The following is a 14344-nucleotide window of genomic DNA, read 5'->3' as shown; positions in this document are numbered from 1 at the left end:
GGGGTGACACCCTCTGGTTTTAAGGCCCTGCCACCTGGAAAGGTAGCGTAAGTGGAAGATGCTCCCCTCCAGGTGTGTTTTCACAAATGCAGATCTAAGGAAAGCCAGGGAGCTGCTCCTCCACCCTTCCCCCGTCATGCTGTGGGCGGCAGCAGAGGTGGAGTAGAAGGCTCCCACCTGGGTAGAATCACGTTTTAATCTTATGATGCCACTCAGACCCGCCGTATCTCCGTTTCTTCATCTACAAAGGCCGTCTATAATCCTGACAACTCTGACACACCAGCTCTATATATTAGTCTAGAAATTCATGCAGCACGTGAGCTTCACCCACGGTTATCTTTATCACCTACTCCAAACATTAAATAACAGGACTGCAGGGGCAGCGGTTACCCTGGGGCCCTAGGGCGAGTGTGCTCACTAACTTGCCTGTGGGCCAGACAGGCATGGCCCTCTTCCTCCTTCATGTCTTCTCCCCATGGCTCCTCAGTGTAGACTTACACACAGATACAGTCTCTAAGGAGACTGGGGACAACACCGGTGACAAAACAGAGGCATCTGTCTGTTCACCAGTGGCAACTGCCATATGCGGGCGCCTGTGTGAAACATGAGGTCAGGTGACGTAGTGATGCCTGGGAAGAGCTTTGAACACTCTTTAGAGAGAATTTTATGGGTATGGAATGGTATTCAGATTAAGTTTCAGGTTGGACGCCAGCATTGCTTAGTTCTTACTATATTAATTTTTTTTAATGTGTCAAAAATATACCAGTTATCATACAGAGTTCCTGATCCCTAATTCACTTATTCATTCTTGTATCCCTCCACTCATACACCAAATTAAAAAAAAAAAAAGTGTAAGCTCTTCGAGTATAGAAGGTTCTGAGGGATAGCCGAGGAAAATAAATCATGACCTTGACCATCCAAAGCTTACTCTACAGTTGGAGAGAACAGGCTACGAAACAGCTAATAATGCAGTAAAGTATTGACCAAGAGCCCAACAGAATGATATGGAAAGTAAATGCTATTGGAACGGGAGTGCAATAGGAAATCATATAATAGAGCAGTTGTGGGGGGGCCGCCAAAAGGCTGTAGAGGGGAAGACGATTCTTAGAGGAGAACAGCCCTAGAGAGCTTGTGTATTATATGTTCCAGTAGGAAGAACGCCGCAAGGGGGTTCAGAAAAAGTACTTGGGCTTTATGTGAGATTTGTTGGAGCAATAACTCCTATCACTTAAAAAGCCCCAATGAAGCTTGGAAGTTCACACCTCACTGCTGAGAAGTATGATGGCTTTTCATGATGCACATTTATACCCTTGCGTTAAAGAAGCAGGGCAGACAATTCTAAATATGCCGACGGATGTCCCGCCTGGATTTAGGCCCCTTTTTCTTTTCCTGGGCCCGACCTTCCTCCTCAGCTGGGATGTGTAATTCCACTGTTTATGGCGCACGAGACACAGCACAGTGTTTCCTAGCTGACAGCCTCAAATGGCGAGTACCCAGTCTGTTATTTAAAAAAACAACACTACTATTTCCTTTCATTCTAGAGATCTCCTTGCTCATTGTCAACCAACCATTATTTATTGAGGGCCTAAATGAGAAAATGTATGCTCAAGTACTAGGGAAAGGCTTGGACACATCAAGTATTGTTGTTATTGAGCACTGAAGGGGAGATAAACAAGGGTTCTACAGATCTCTGCCCTCAACAGCCCACTCTGTAGTTACGAGTTAAGCGTGACCCGGGCAGGATCGCTGGCATTAACAAGCAGTGTGTGGAAGGTGCTGAGTGGGGAGTTGCAGGCGACCAGTATTAAAGATCAGAGGTTCTCTTTTATCTTCCCTTATCTTGGTTTCCCTTTTTTCCACCACACTTTCTTGCTTTGAAGACCCAAGAAACCTGGTTGGGTAAAGAGAGGTGATTTCCTTTTGACCCATAGATCTTGGGCGGAGGAAGGGGAAATATATATTTTTTTATTTTTAACATTGATTTTATTTTTATTTGTGTGTCAAGGGCATCTTATTAAACTATTCTTCCCCACGTATATGAGGTTGTGAAAAGCTTTTGCTGCTGCTGCTGGTGCTATTTGAATGAGCAAGGTTTTTGCATCTGTGTTTGTGATAGCTACATTCATTTGCAAGCTGTCTGACTGGCTAGGGGTGCAGATAGCAGGTCTGGAATGAAATGTATCTGTAGGAAGCCAGCAGGTCTTTAGGGAATCAAACCCTCGACCTTGGTCTCATTCACATTATGTCATAAGCAACCGAACTAATTGCTCACTATTGAGTAGGTTAGATCAACAACAGGACTTAAAAGCGTTCTTAATAGTATTCCAAAGACCGTAACTCTCATTGGGCCAATATGTAGGCACCAGAAGAGCCTACTTAACTATTTTCAGGTGAATGTACTTATGCAAATAGACTTTTAAGGCAGGAAATATATATGTATCTGTGATTGTGTCAACCAGATTCCTTCAGGACAAATGAGATTGCAAAGAGGTTTGAAGTCAAAGAGGTCTGGCCAGTTTGTGGCTCAATCTCTCTTAAACTGCTTGATTTTGTAGAATAAATGGCTCCCCTTCTCTGGACCTTCCCTTTCCTATTTATCAACGGGTTAGATTAGGATGATCTACCCAGTAGATGAGGGATTTGAGTTTTTCTATCTCAGTAGATGAGGGATTTGAGTTTTTCTTCCCCAGCAGGGGAAGGTAAGAGGGTGCTTTAGGGGATCTGGAGACATAGCCTAAAGCTTCACAAGTGCAAAGGTTGTTTTTTTTTTTTGTTTGTCTAAAAATTCACCCAGGTGTTGCATTTAGCCCATATCATATCCATGTTTGTTGTATGGTCTACCCTGATTCCAGGTGGAGTAAAACCAGCCCATCGGGAAGATGTTCCCCGTTTATCATGGGCTCCAAGTAACTTCTGGCAGCACCGGCTTAGTTGAATCAGTAGGTTGTAGTCAGAAGTTTAAACTTCTCTGGGGAGCTCAGAGGCTACAAGGCACAGCTCTGAGCGGTTACTGAACCTTGGCCTCACATTTATAAAATTAGACTTGGGTAACAGTACGTCCCAAACTCTCCAGGCTTTAATCCTGACCCTTTTAAAAAATAGATTCATCTTTTCTTTACTTTCATTGATATAATACCTAGGGCTATTTTTAAAATTTATAGTTGTAATGTGGCTAGTGGCACAGGAATGAATAATTCGGGACACAGTGTCAAAATAACCCAAGAAGGCTGTCTAACAGAACACCTGAGTCCATATACACAACAGAAATTAGAATTAGAGATAGAACACTATTCGATGAAAGAAAAACTAATTATACCATTTACTCCTGCAATGATTATTATAAATAAATTGAAGATGAGGAAAGGGTTTATGTTGTTAACATCGCCCCATCATAGATTATTATAAGGCAGCGATTTTCAACTTTTTTCATCTCATGGCACACATAAAAGTATATTTCAAGTATTTTTCATCTGTGGCACACCAAAAGTATATTTTTTGCTGATCTGACAAAAGAAAATAAGTATGATTTTGATTCATAAACACCAGACAGCTATTGCTATGTTGGCTGTTGTCATTTTTTTTTTACAGAATCACAGAAAAAAGGTCAGTGCCCCTGACTACATAGTCAGGTATTGCATATTTTAAAAATTCTTGCGGCATACTGGATGAAAATCGCTGATGTAAGAGATCTCATATGATACTGTGTTCTTCATACAGAACACATTGCAGTATGTTTCAGAAACATTTCTTGTAAACACAAAATGACTAAGCAACTTCCAGAAAGTTCTATTTTTTGTAAGTTATAAAAATTACCGTGTCATTTATTTAATGTTCGCATTAGCTCTCTCTGCCCAGAAGGAGTTACTGCTCAAAACCTGACAGTCTCCAGGGACCGAAAATGATTGGTCAAAATTCTGTAAACTTAGCAGAAATTTGTTGCATTGTTTCCTATAAACCACAACCAGAGCTCATTAATTGAAAAATGAATGTCAATTTGCATTAGCTGGCATCCATAAACTGAAAAAGTGCAGGGATCCTGGCATGCTACGGATAATAAAAAAAATCAGCAAAATGTATCAGGTAAAATAGAAAAGGTGGAGGGATAAATTCAAAACCATATTGGAATTTATTGGCGGGCCCCACATAAAGGGTTTTAATAAGGCTTCTGCATCAAAACAAGGGAAACCACATGGAATTTTAATTATGACTACAGTACATTTTAAGTACAAATGCCCACGAGAAGCAGTTTTTTACGTTGGCAAGCCTCTCTGTGTGAGCTCTCTGCTTCTGGGCCGGGAGTAGGGGGCAGACGTTGATGTTTTAAGTGTGACTTCTGTTGGAAATGGCTCCCATTATTCTGGTTTCTTTCACATGATCCGAGCATTGAGCTTAATGTGTACAGAAGTGGCCCGCCTGTAACTATTAGCTCTGCCAACTCAAGTTCACCTAGATGCTCTGCAGGGAAAGGGGGCCGAGGAACATCTGCGGCCTCGCGGTGTGCCTGTCTCCTGTACGGCATTCATGAGCACGGGGCGGGGAGACGTTCCATCTCGTCTGCTCCCATTTGCGATTCTGTCATAATCGCTACTTCTCCATGTTTCAGCTTGAGCTTGTCAGACTTTCGTATTTGGGAGGGCTTAGGTAGAGGCCGGTGGAGGATGGAAGAATTTATAAAAAGCAGAGGGTAACTGCCCAGACGGTGTTAGTTTTGGTTTGTCATCTTGAAAGTGTTTGCTTCTGGTATTAGAAGCTGCTCACTAGCTTTCTACCCTCTGCTTCTGGGGCCTGTGGATTCCGGGAAAGTACTAATGAGGGGGTGGGAACTTCCCTGCCTCCCGCTCCTTTACGGCTGTTGCTTCTCCTTCTGTCTTGGAGTTCGCGGCATAGAACGTAGATGGAAGGGAACTTAGAGCTCATCCCCCTCGTTTTACAGATGATGACACTGCCACCTCTGACTTCTGCCTCTGGCCTTCCCCTCTCAGTAAGAAGAGCCAGGCAGGTGAGACTTTTAACCATTGCTGGGCTGGGCCGGGTGGGCTGCCTGATGGCTACTGTCGGATTGGTGAGAAAAACTTTTGTTAACTACAGATGGCTTTTAACAGTCACGTTTTTATTACAAATGCACACCGTGGCACAAAGTCCTGGCATTTTATGAAGGTCACAGGCAGTGTGCACTTTAACAAAAATGAACAACCCGCACTCGGCACCTTGAAAGAAAAGTATTAGCGTTATTCACTCAACAAGTATTGGAGCATCTAAGAACAAGTGCTAAATAAAAATGGGGCTGAAGAAGTACCTACTCCTCAAGGCTTCACGGGTTCCCAGGTGCTTCCCCTGATAGAGAACAGCTATCAGAAAAGCAAATACACGAGATTCAAAGAATTGGAAGATTTCAGATGCGGTCAAAACCTTAAGAACACTGGTATCATGAAAGGGCTTGTCACAATTCTGTCAATTTTAGAAAATCATAACCCGATCTTTGAAAACTGATTTCCACATGAAGTGGTTTATAACTGTGGTTTCATGTGCTCAGCACCAGAAACATCAGTTAAGGAAGCACACTGTTGGTTTTAGCAGCTAAGGACTTCGCATTTCAGGGGAAACCATCTTTGTCTCCCTGTTACCTGTTCAAAGTGACCCGAAGCGAATTCTGTAGGACGTGGTACGGGGGCCTGCTACATGGATGGTGACGTGCCCTCCTCACGGGTCCCCTACCCAGAGAGCCTTTCACAAAAACTACTGTCAGCACCTGGCCTAAATCAGTCCTATGTCTACTATCGAGGCTAGAAATGCAATGATTTCTGGGTACTAAGCCCTCCTTTTATTTATTTTCATTTCTTAATTGTTAATATATTTTTATTAATTTCAGAGAGGAAGGGAGAGGGTGAGAGAAGAGAAACATCAGTGATGAGAATCATTGATTGGCCCCTTCCTGAATGCCCCCTCCTGGGGATCGAGCCTGCAACTCAGGCATGTACCCTGATCAGGAATTGGTTCATAGGTCGATGCTCAACCTATGGTCAGGCATAAGCCCCCTGTTTAAAGCTACTTATTTAGTTTATGACCCTCGGGAGAATTTCTAAGGGCTAGACCCTCCTTATATATCCCCAGATAATTTAGTTCAGCATACATTGAAATCTTCTTTGATTGCAGTCTGGTTTGATTTTTGAAATCTGTTTCTAAGATAAAGATTTTAAATTATTTCACAAGTTGAAAAGAAGTGATAGGAACATGTTAGGGTATCTTTTTAAAGTTCCTTCATTGATGAAGGGGGGGCCAAGAGTACCAATAGCAAAACTGATGGTTTTGGAATTCCTTTCCATTTGGTTGAGAAAATGAAGCTCGTATGCCTTAGTAAAAAAATGTCACTTTCAAATATGTGAGGTGCAACGAGAAACAAAAAGAGAGAAAACAATCAATGAAGATTCAGTGTGAAAGTCTGGTGAGTGAATCTATATGATGAGTGTTGGGTTGGTTTACACCTAGGACCTAGCACACGTTTGGGTTTTTAAAGCCCTTTGATGTTCTCTGGGGGTGAGGAGCTTAAGGACAAAATGCCGCTAAGGAGGGGGGGAGGGAAAAAAAAAGACTGCAGCGACCTGTGCATTTGAAGGTCTGTTTGTGGCTTGCTGTTCCTGTGGGGGAAGCTAAAGTTTTCTTTTTTCTTGTAAAAAATTCTTTCATTATTTTAATTGATATTTACAGATTTTTTCCCCCCCATCTTCTGTTGTAATTTTTAGGTGCTTCAGAACTGGGCCCTTTTTCAGACCCCAGGCAGTTCCCAAGCATTTCATCCCTCACTGAGAGCCGCTTCTCCAACCCACGAATGCACTATCCAGCCACCTTTACTTACACCCCGCCAGTCACCTCAGGCATGTCCCTCGGTATGTCCGCCACCACCCACTACCACACCTACCTGCCACCACCCTACCCCGGCTCTTCCCAAAGCCAGAGCGGACCCTTCCAGGCCAGCAGCACTCCATATCTCTACTATGGCACTTCGTCAGGATCCTATCAGTTCCCCATGGTGCCGGGGGGAGACCGCTCTCCCTCCAGAATGCTCCCGCCATGCACCACCACCTCGAATGGCAGCACGCTATTAAACCCCAATTTGCCTAACCAGAATGATGGTGTTGACGCTGATGGAAGCCACAGCAGTTCCCCAACTGTCTTGAATTCTAGTGGCAGAATGGATGAATCCGTTTGGCGACCGTATTGAAATTCCTCAGCCGTGGCCCAGCGGTATCTGGGAGCCACATCCCAAATGTCTCAATATATACATATATATAGAGAGAGTGCGTATATATGTATATCGATCAGCTATCTACAAAGTGCCTATTTCTTAGAAGATTTTTCACTCACTCGGTCATGCTCTTGCAACCGTAAGAGGGTAGCTGTTGAGAAGCAAAAGGCCCGAGAGAGACAATCATAATCAGGTTTCAGGTTGTTTTTGATCTATTTTTTCTTTAAATAGAAACACACCACACACACACACACACACACACACACACACACACATGCACGCACGCACGCACACACACATTTACAAACAAAAGAAAAAAGGTATTTTTGTCACTGTTGTTTGGTCTGTTATCAATAACCTGTTCATATGCCGATTCAGAGAGGTGGACTCCAGGTTCAGGAGGAAGAAGAGCAAAGCGCTTCCTCTCTGCTCAAACCACACGTCCTCACGGGTGCAGCCGCGTGAGGCCCGTGCACCTGCAGACCCGCTGGCAGAGCCAGTCGTGGTGCACGCAAAGGGAAGGAGGCAGCGTGGATGCTTCCGTGGCAGTGTAACTGTTCCCAACCTGGCCTTCAGACTTGCTGCAAGTACCCCTTTGAACTGGTCGGTTCGGTTTTTTTTTTTTTCTTTTCTTTTTTCCTACTTTAAGAAAGTGACTTCAAAAATACTGATCAGGAAAGGTTATTTTGTTTTACTTTTTTGGTACTTTTTCCTCCCCTTTTCCCATTTAACCAAAAAGAAATACCATCCTGAAACCCCCTCTCCTCCTTTTATGCAAAACTGAAAATGGCAATACCTTATTATAGCCATAATGATATAGATAGTGTTTGTGTTGGCTGTGTGTTATTGTTTGTTTTTTTTTTTAAATTATGAATATGTGTAAAATCTGAGGTAACTTGCTAAGTGAATGGTCATATAACTTTAAAGATATATTTATAATTATTTAATGACATTTGGACCCTTGAAACATTTCTTAGTGTATTGATGTGTTGACTTCGGTCTCTAAAAGTGCTCTTTATTAAATAACAAATTTCTTCGGGGCTAGAGCCATACCTGAAATATTGCTAAGCAATTTCAGTTCATCCGGGCACAATGTGATTTTTAAAAATACTTCCATCTCCAAATATTTTAGATGTAGCTTGTTTTTGTGATGTATGAAGGAAATGTTCTGTTTAGTTCTTTCAGATCTTTGATTGCCTCTAACACAGCTTTGCCTTTTAAAGCAATAATTAGGGATTTTAAATGACAACTCTTAGCCCTTTATCACTTAGGTTGCCCTTTATCAGCATGAAATGCTGGAGTGATGTGGTTTTCTCATTTATTACAAATAGCGATGACTCTTGTCATATTAAAAAAAAAAAAAAAGACAAGCACAAGAGAGTCCTTGAACTGCAGAAAACGTTCTGTGGTTTCCTAGCAGAATCTAACTCGCCAGTCTGCATAGTGAAGACACAGTGCGCCTACAGCCATACCTGCGGCTAAGGGAGCAGTAATGATACACACAGCACGGGAACGCAGAGCTGCGCCAGCGCTTCCCAGCGCACCCGCCTTACCAAGCAGTAGGTCAGGGGAGCCCCTGGCACCTCTCCACAGAATTTGCATTTAAAGGAGCAGACCTAAGCCATTGCCTTATGGGAGCAGGGTCCTCTGAAGCAGTAGGCCAGTTCCAGCACAGGGCCGATCTGAGAGAACATACCAGCCTTCACAGGGCCCACATACAATCTCCGACATTCGGATGTCTCACAGTGGAGGGTAAAGGGTAGGCAAAACTATGTGGCGTCTGGTGTCTACTACTGTCTGTGAACTTGAGCAAAAGCCCTCCTGTAGGATGCACTTTGACCTCTCCTGGCGGCCACGTGGCGAATTCTCAAGTGTGAATCCTTAATAATCCAAGCCAGGACCATGTCATGACACCACCAGGCCCATCCCCGCCCTCCTCCCCGACAGGGCAGGGCCCCTTCGTTTGAATTCTGTGCCCCTGTTGGCAGAACTGGGTAGAGGTTTGCCTCCAGCCCCCAGCGGCCCCTGGCTGTCTCTAGTGACTCTCAGGCCCACCTTTCTAAGCCGCCCAGTGTTGCAGGACAGCTTGCCGGGCTGTGGGACCTGTGCCTCGCGCCTGGGAGTCCCCCTTGGAATTCATCCCCATTCCTTCTAATAAGAATTGAAGGGAAACCAAACCAAAACAAAACACGTTGCCTTCTAAAGGTTGTATACCAAGTATGCTTAGATCAAGAAGCCACTTCTCTATTACTTAAGGAAGATGGAAGTAGTCACTGATACTATTTATTGTTTGTGTGTGGTAGCTTGAAGCACGCCACTGTCCATTTATTTGTAAGTGTAAAATGTGTGTGTTTGTTTCAGCAGCACTTAAAGAAGCCAGTGTCTGGTTACACATTTCAACTTAAATTAATTGACATAAAAATGTTACCGCCAGTGCCAGCTGTACCCTATTTAATAAGAAAAAAAGGTACTATATTTGTACGTCAGTTTCTAATGTAAAAAGGGCTTTTTTAAGTTTACAGTACACATACCAAGTGACCTTAGGGATGCTTTTGTGTTGAAATGCTGTTATAGTGGCTGCAGGCAGCAACCCAGGAACACTTAAACTTTTTTTTTTCTTCCATGGGAAACATTCAAGCACGTCATCCTTCCACCCTCACTCCAACCACTCCAATAGGGTAATTCACATTTTTAGATCAAATTCTGCCCTTTTTTTTGGCCTGGGGGTTAAATTTTTATTTTACTTTTTTTTTTTTTTTTTTTTTTTTAATGAACCCTTCATTTGCACTGGGTCACAAGTATGATTTGTGATTCAAAACCAAAGCACAGCCTTACCGCTGCTCTGGCACCACGCACGAGCCAACACTCTGTTTCCTTCGGGTTGAAAGAGCACACAGGTTGCTGGCGTTCGCAGCGTGGCCCACAGCCGCTCCTCTGTCCCAGGGTTTCCCCCAGTGTAACCTGTCAGAGCTCCAGAGCGGGCACCACAGCCTTGGCTTTAGATTGTGAAATCACATCCAGCCTGGAACTGGGAGACGCGGCAGATTAGCTATTGTTTGCTCTTCAGACTGTCTTACCCCCGCCGGAGCCTTTCAAAAATGAGCAGAGAAATCCCACGATCAGGGACCAGCCACTGCAAATTCAGAGGGGAGAAGGGTTTTGCTTGCTGGCTTAGAGAGCTCCCTCCATTCCCAGGAAAGGGACTGACTCAGAGTCCAGGGTAATACATGGGAACACAAAGCTTTAGCAAAAATATCGATGATATCCGAAAGAACGAGGACAAATAAAATAAAGGACGGCTCTTCCAAACCTTGATTTGTTATTCTTAAAAAAAAGATAATGCCTTTAAAAAATATTTTCTATGTGAGGATTTTTTAGATGTTTGTTTACTTCATGTTTACAAATAACTGTTTGCTTATTACTGCAGTACTTTGAACTATATCAGCAAAAACCATAACTTACAGTAATTTCTTAGGTATTCTGAATAAAATTCCATTTTTTTTTGGATATGCTTTACCATTCTTAGATTTCTGTGGAACAAAAATATGTGTAGCATTTTGTGTAAATACAAGCTTTTCATTTTTATTTTTTTTCCAATCGCTATTGCCCAAGATTTGCTTCCCATGCACATATTGTACAAATTCTGCTTTGTGCCACAGGTCACGATTGTGGACGAGTTTACTCTGAACTTCAAAGGGACTATTTGTATTGTATGTTGCAACTGTAAATTGAATTATTTGGCATTTTTCTCATGATTGTAATATTAATTTGAAGTTTGAATTTAATTTTCAATAAAATGGCTTTTTTTGGTTTTGTTATGTGTGTACATTGGGTCTTTTCTCATCTGCGGTTTCTTCTCTAGTCTCACGCCTGCTCCTGCCTACACCTGGGCACTTACTGGCCATAGGCCTTGCCCGGGCTGCATGAGAGCAGAGAGCCTGTGTTACTGATGAGAGGGGGAAAAAACCTTGGTAAGCGCTGGGTTCCTGTCCTCTTGAAGAGGGGTGGGCGAAGAATCTCGCAGCGAATTCACTTCCTTATCAGCCTGTGTCTGAAGGAAAGAATGCTCACCCCTTTGGCCAACTATGGATGGGTCAGCGTGTAAAGACAGCAGCCTCGATGGTTCCATGATTCTAATCTCTGAGCACGTGAACGGGCCAGCAAGTACACCCCTGCCTGTAGTCAGATCATAGGCTGCCCAGCCACAGTGGGTCGTCTACTTGCCTTCCCACCTCTCATTTGAGTTCTTAAAAAGACAGTCAACCGAAGCCCAAGGATCAGTAAGAAAGGATTTTGGCCTGGAGAGCTCTAGCCTCAGAAAAATTCTACTAGTGAGCATAACTGTAGTTTTCAGATTTTTTTTTTTCTGGCCATTGTTTGTTTTTGGTAAGTCCCTCCCCTGTGACGAGGCTGAGGGCTGGGGTAGAGTGGTGGCTTTTTCTACGTCTGTGCTGTCTGTAGGCCTTGGCTGACCACAGTTCTAAAACGGGGACCAGGAAACTAGTGTAGAGGAGCTCAAGAGCTGGCCAGTGGCACACGTCACGCTCTAGTTAGAGGCCTCCTTAAGATCTGCTTACTCTTAGCCCTCGGGCACTGTTTTCTGAGAAACCGTGGAAACAGCTCATTTCTAAGACTAAGAGACATCCTAAAAGCACTTGAGTGGACTTAGGCCAGGGAACTTGTTTGCAACTCTCTGAGGATGTATACTTATTTATCCTTTTAAATTAAACATCTGTGTGACCTTAAAAGGCGTCGCATGGGAGGTGGGCACAGTGGCGTTCTCTCCCGCTCCAGCTGGGTCTCCTCTGGGGCTCAGGTTCTTGGTTTATGGAAAGGCGCTGGGCTAGACCATGGCACTAGGACGTTTCCATCTGGGTGGGGCTTCGGTGTGTATGGAGGGAGTGGGGCCCTGCGCACTGGGGGTTCAGCAGCAGCCCTGGCTTTCACCCGCTAGATGCCAGTGGCACGGCCCCAGTCCTGACCAAGAAAAATGTCTCCAGAAATCGCCAGATGTCCCCTGGGAGGAACAACTCTCTGCCCCCTCCCCCAATTGAGACCCGCTGGGCTAGAGGCTCTCTCTAAATTCTCAGGCTAGGCTTACTGACCGGTCTGGTTTGCGGAAACATTGCTCATTGAAACATTACAGTCAGGGCCAGGGAGAAGACGGAGGGGCTTCCCAGTGGTGGGGGTACATCAGCCTGTTCCAGCCCATCTCCTGCTGGCACCCTAAGGTTTGGGTGTGCTGTGCGGGAGGCTCCCGGCCTTGCCAACCCCATCCCTCCTCCTCTCTGCATTGCACGGTACAGCCATGATCAGCACAGCTGTGGGCTTTGTTAAGCCTGGACGCTTGGCCATGTTTATCATGGCTGCTTCTGTTTCTTATGGGAAACTACAGGCAGGAGAAGAAAGCAATTCCTGCAGTGTTTTTGACCCCTTGTGCCCCCTGCCCCCCAAATATTTAATCATCAGACATTTCTCCCAGAGTGGGTGTTTCCTGTTAACTCAATCCCAGCCGAGATGGCCCCATAAACACCTCAGCTCTCTGTCCCAGAGTTTATTTGGCTGGGAAATGGGTATCGCCATGTAAACAGGAAGCCCCCTGAAGTTATTATCTACAGATGCGGCTGAAGAGCCACGTGTTTATATTTATGGGATTTGAAAACAGCCTGAAAAGGCAAGGGAGGAGGTGGTGGAGCCCTCATTCACAGTCTGAGAGCAGGGCCTGGGGATCTCCGTGGGCTCACTTCTCATTCCCTGTGGGAACGGGTGACTCACAATCACGACACATTGAAGAGCCGCAACAGAAATAGGCACGGGTGTCCGATTTAAGCAAACAATTCCTCCTAGATTGTTAGGTAAACAGGCAGCCAGTCAGCTGGTCTCTGTGTCCCAAATATTTGAAAATCATTTTAGAGAATAATCCTAGGAAACAATGGTTTGGAAGCATCAAAAAAGGTTGGAGGCTTATGATAAGACTATCATAGTTACTATGTCTGTCTGGGGACAACTCAACTGACTGCCAAGATCTGTGAGATCACAGGCCAACTCATACATTTGCCCCTACAGTCAGCACGGAGGGCCAGGAAGGATGCCTGTGGGGAGAGCTGCCCGGGGCTGGTGCAGAGACTGTGAAGGTGTGGAGACAGCTGGCCTGCACACCAGGTCTACGTACACTGGCTACTCTAGTTTGTTTCCCACCCATCTCTGCTCCTCCTTCCTTGGCTCTCTCCTTGGGCCTGGAGGTGCTTAAGGGTGGCCATGTAGGGCCAGTGCAGGGACAGCTGATGCTCTGTTTAAATTAGGAGCCCTGAGCAAAGGCCTAGGCATCCCCTCCTCCTGGCTACTCTTTCTGTGCACTTTGTGACTTCCCAGGGCTTTTCCATCGGTAGCTGCTCAGTCAGGAGACCTTGGAATTGAAGTTTTTAGAAATGTTATGAATGAAAATTCAGCAAAGAAAAGGCTCCACTGCAGTGCTAAGGGTAATATTACAAGGTGTGTGTGTGTGTGTGTGTGTGTGCGTGTGCGCGCGCGCGCGCCTACATGCCCTAAAGGAGGCAGGAGGGTGGAGGATGGAAGGAGGCACCCTAGCAGACACTCAGGGGAAGATGAAGCTCACGGCGTGCACACACACATGCCTCTTGATACAGCATTCACTTGCCTCCGGTGTCTGTTATTCCTGCAAATGAAGAGCACCACCTTCACTGCACACGTGGTGAAGCAGCAATTACCCTTCTTCAAATAGTTTATTTAGAGGGGACCAGGGGCACTGGGTGCCCCCCAAATTCCAGGAGCACGGTGAAGCTGACATTTAAGAAGGGTTATTACTAATTTTTATAAAACTTTTATTCAAAAGCTTTCTTTGATTCAACCAGCCCTGCTGTTCAGACATGCTCAAGCAGTTGGAAAAGCCAAGGACCAAGTTTCTGGGAACCCACTGAACCTTTACTAAAACTTATTTTAATTCTTGGTCTTATTATCTTGGTGCAGTAATGTCTGGCCACTCTGTGGGGTTTTCTGGAAAACGTGCTTTCTGTTTGAGGATTGCTTATATAACTCCTGGATTGCTATCTTCATCCCAGGTCCTTCTGTCCCACCCCAGAA

General features: G+C 44.7%; 1 protein-coding gene across 5 annotated transcripts in view; it reads left to right on the top strand.

Annotated features, from left to right (window-relative positions):
• Positions 1–11059, top strand: part of RUNX2 (RUNX family transcription factor 2) — a 121436-nt gene extending 110377 nt beyond the window's left edge. For 3 of the 5 annotated variants that reach the window (XM_036316043.1, XM_036316038.1, XM_036316042.1), the window contains 2 exons: positions 4934–4999; positions 6741–7762. In XM_036316043.1, coding sequence (XP_036171936.1) covers positions 4934–4999; positions 6741–7219 — 545 coding nt within the window. In that variant the 3' untranslated portion in view covers positions 7220–7762. Of the gene's footprint in view, positions 1–4933; positions 5000–6740 lie in introns of all 5 variants that reach the window. The other 2 variants (XM_036316041.1, XM_036316039.1) reach the window with 2 other exon arrangements.
• Positions 11060–14344: the final 3285 nt, after the last annotated feature.

Source organism: Myotis myotis, unplaced genomic scaffold (genome assembly GCF_014108235.1).
Source record: "Myotis myotis isolate mMyoMyo1 unplaced genomic scaffold, mMyoMyo1.p scaffold_m19_p_7, whole genome shotgun sequence".
In the NCBI taxonomy this organism is placed as follows: Eukaryota; Metazoa; Chordata; class Mammalia; order Chiroptera; family Vespertilionidae; genus Myotis; species Myotis myotis.
Note: the sequence above shows the minus strand (reverse complement) of the source record. Positions and strands in the feature narration are given on the sequence as shown.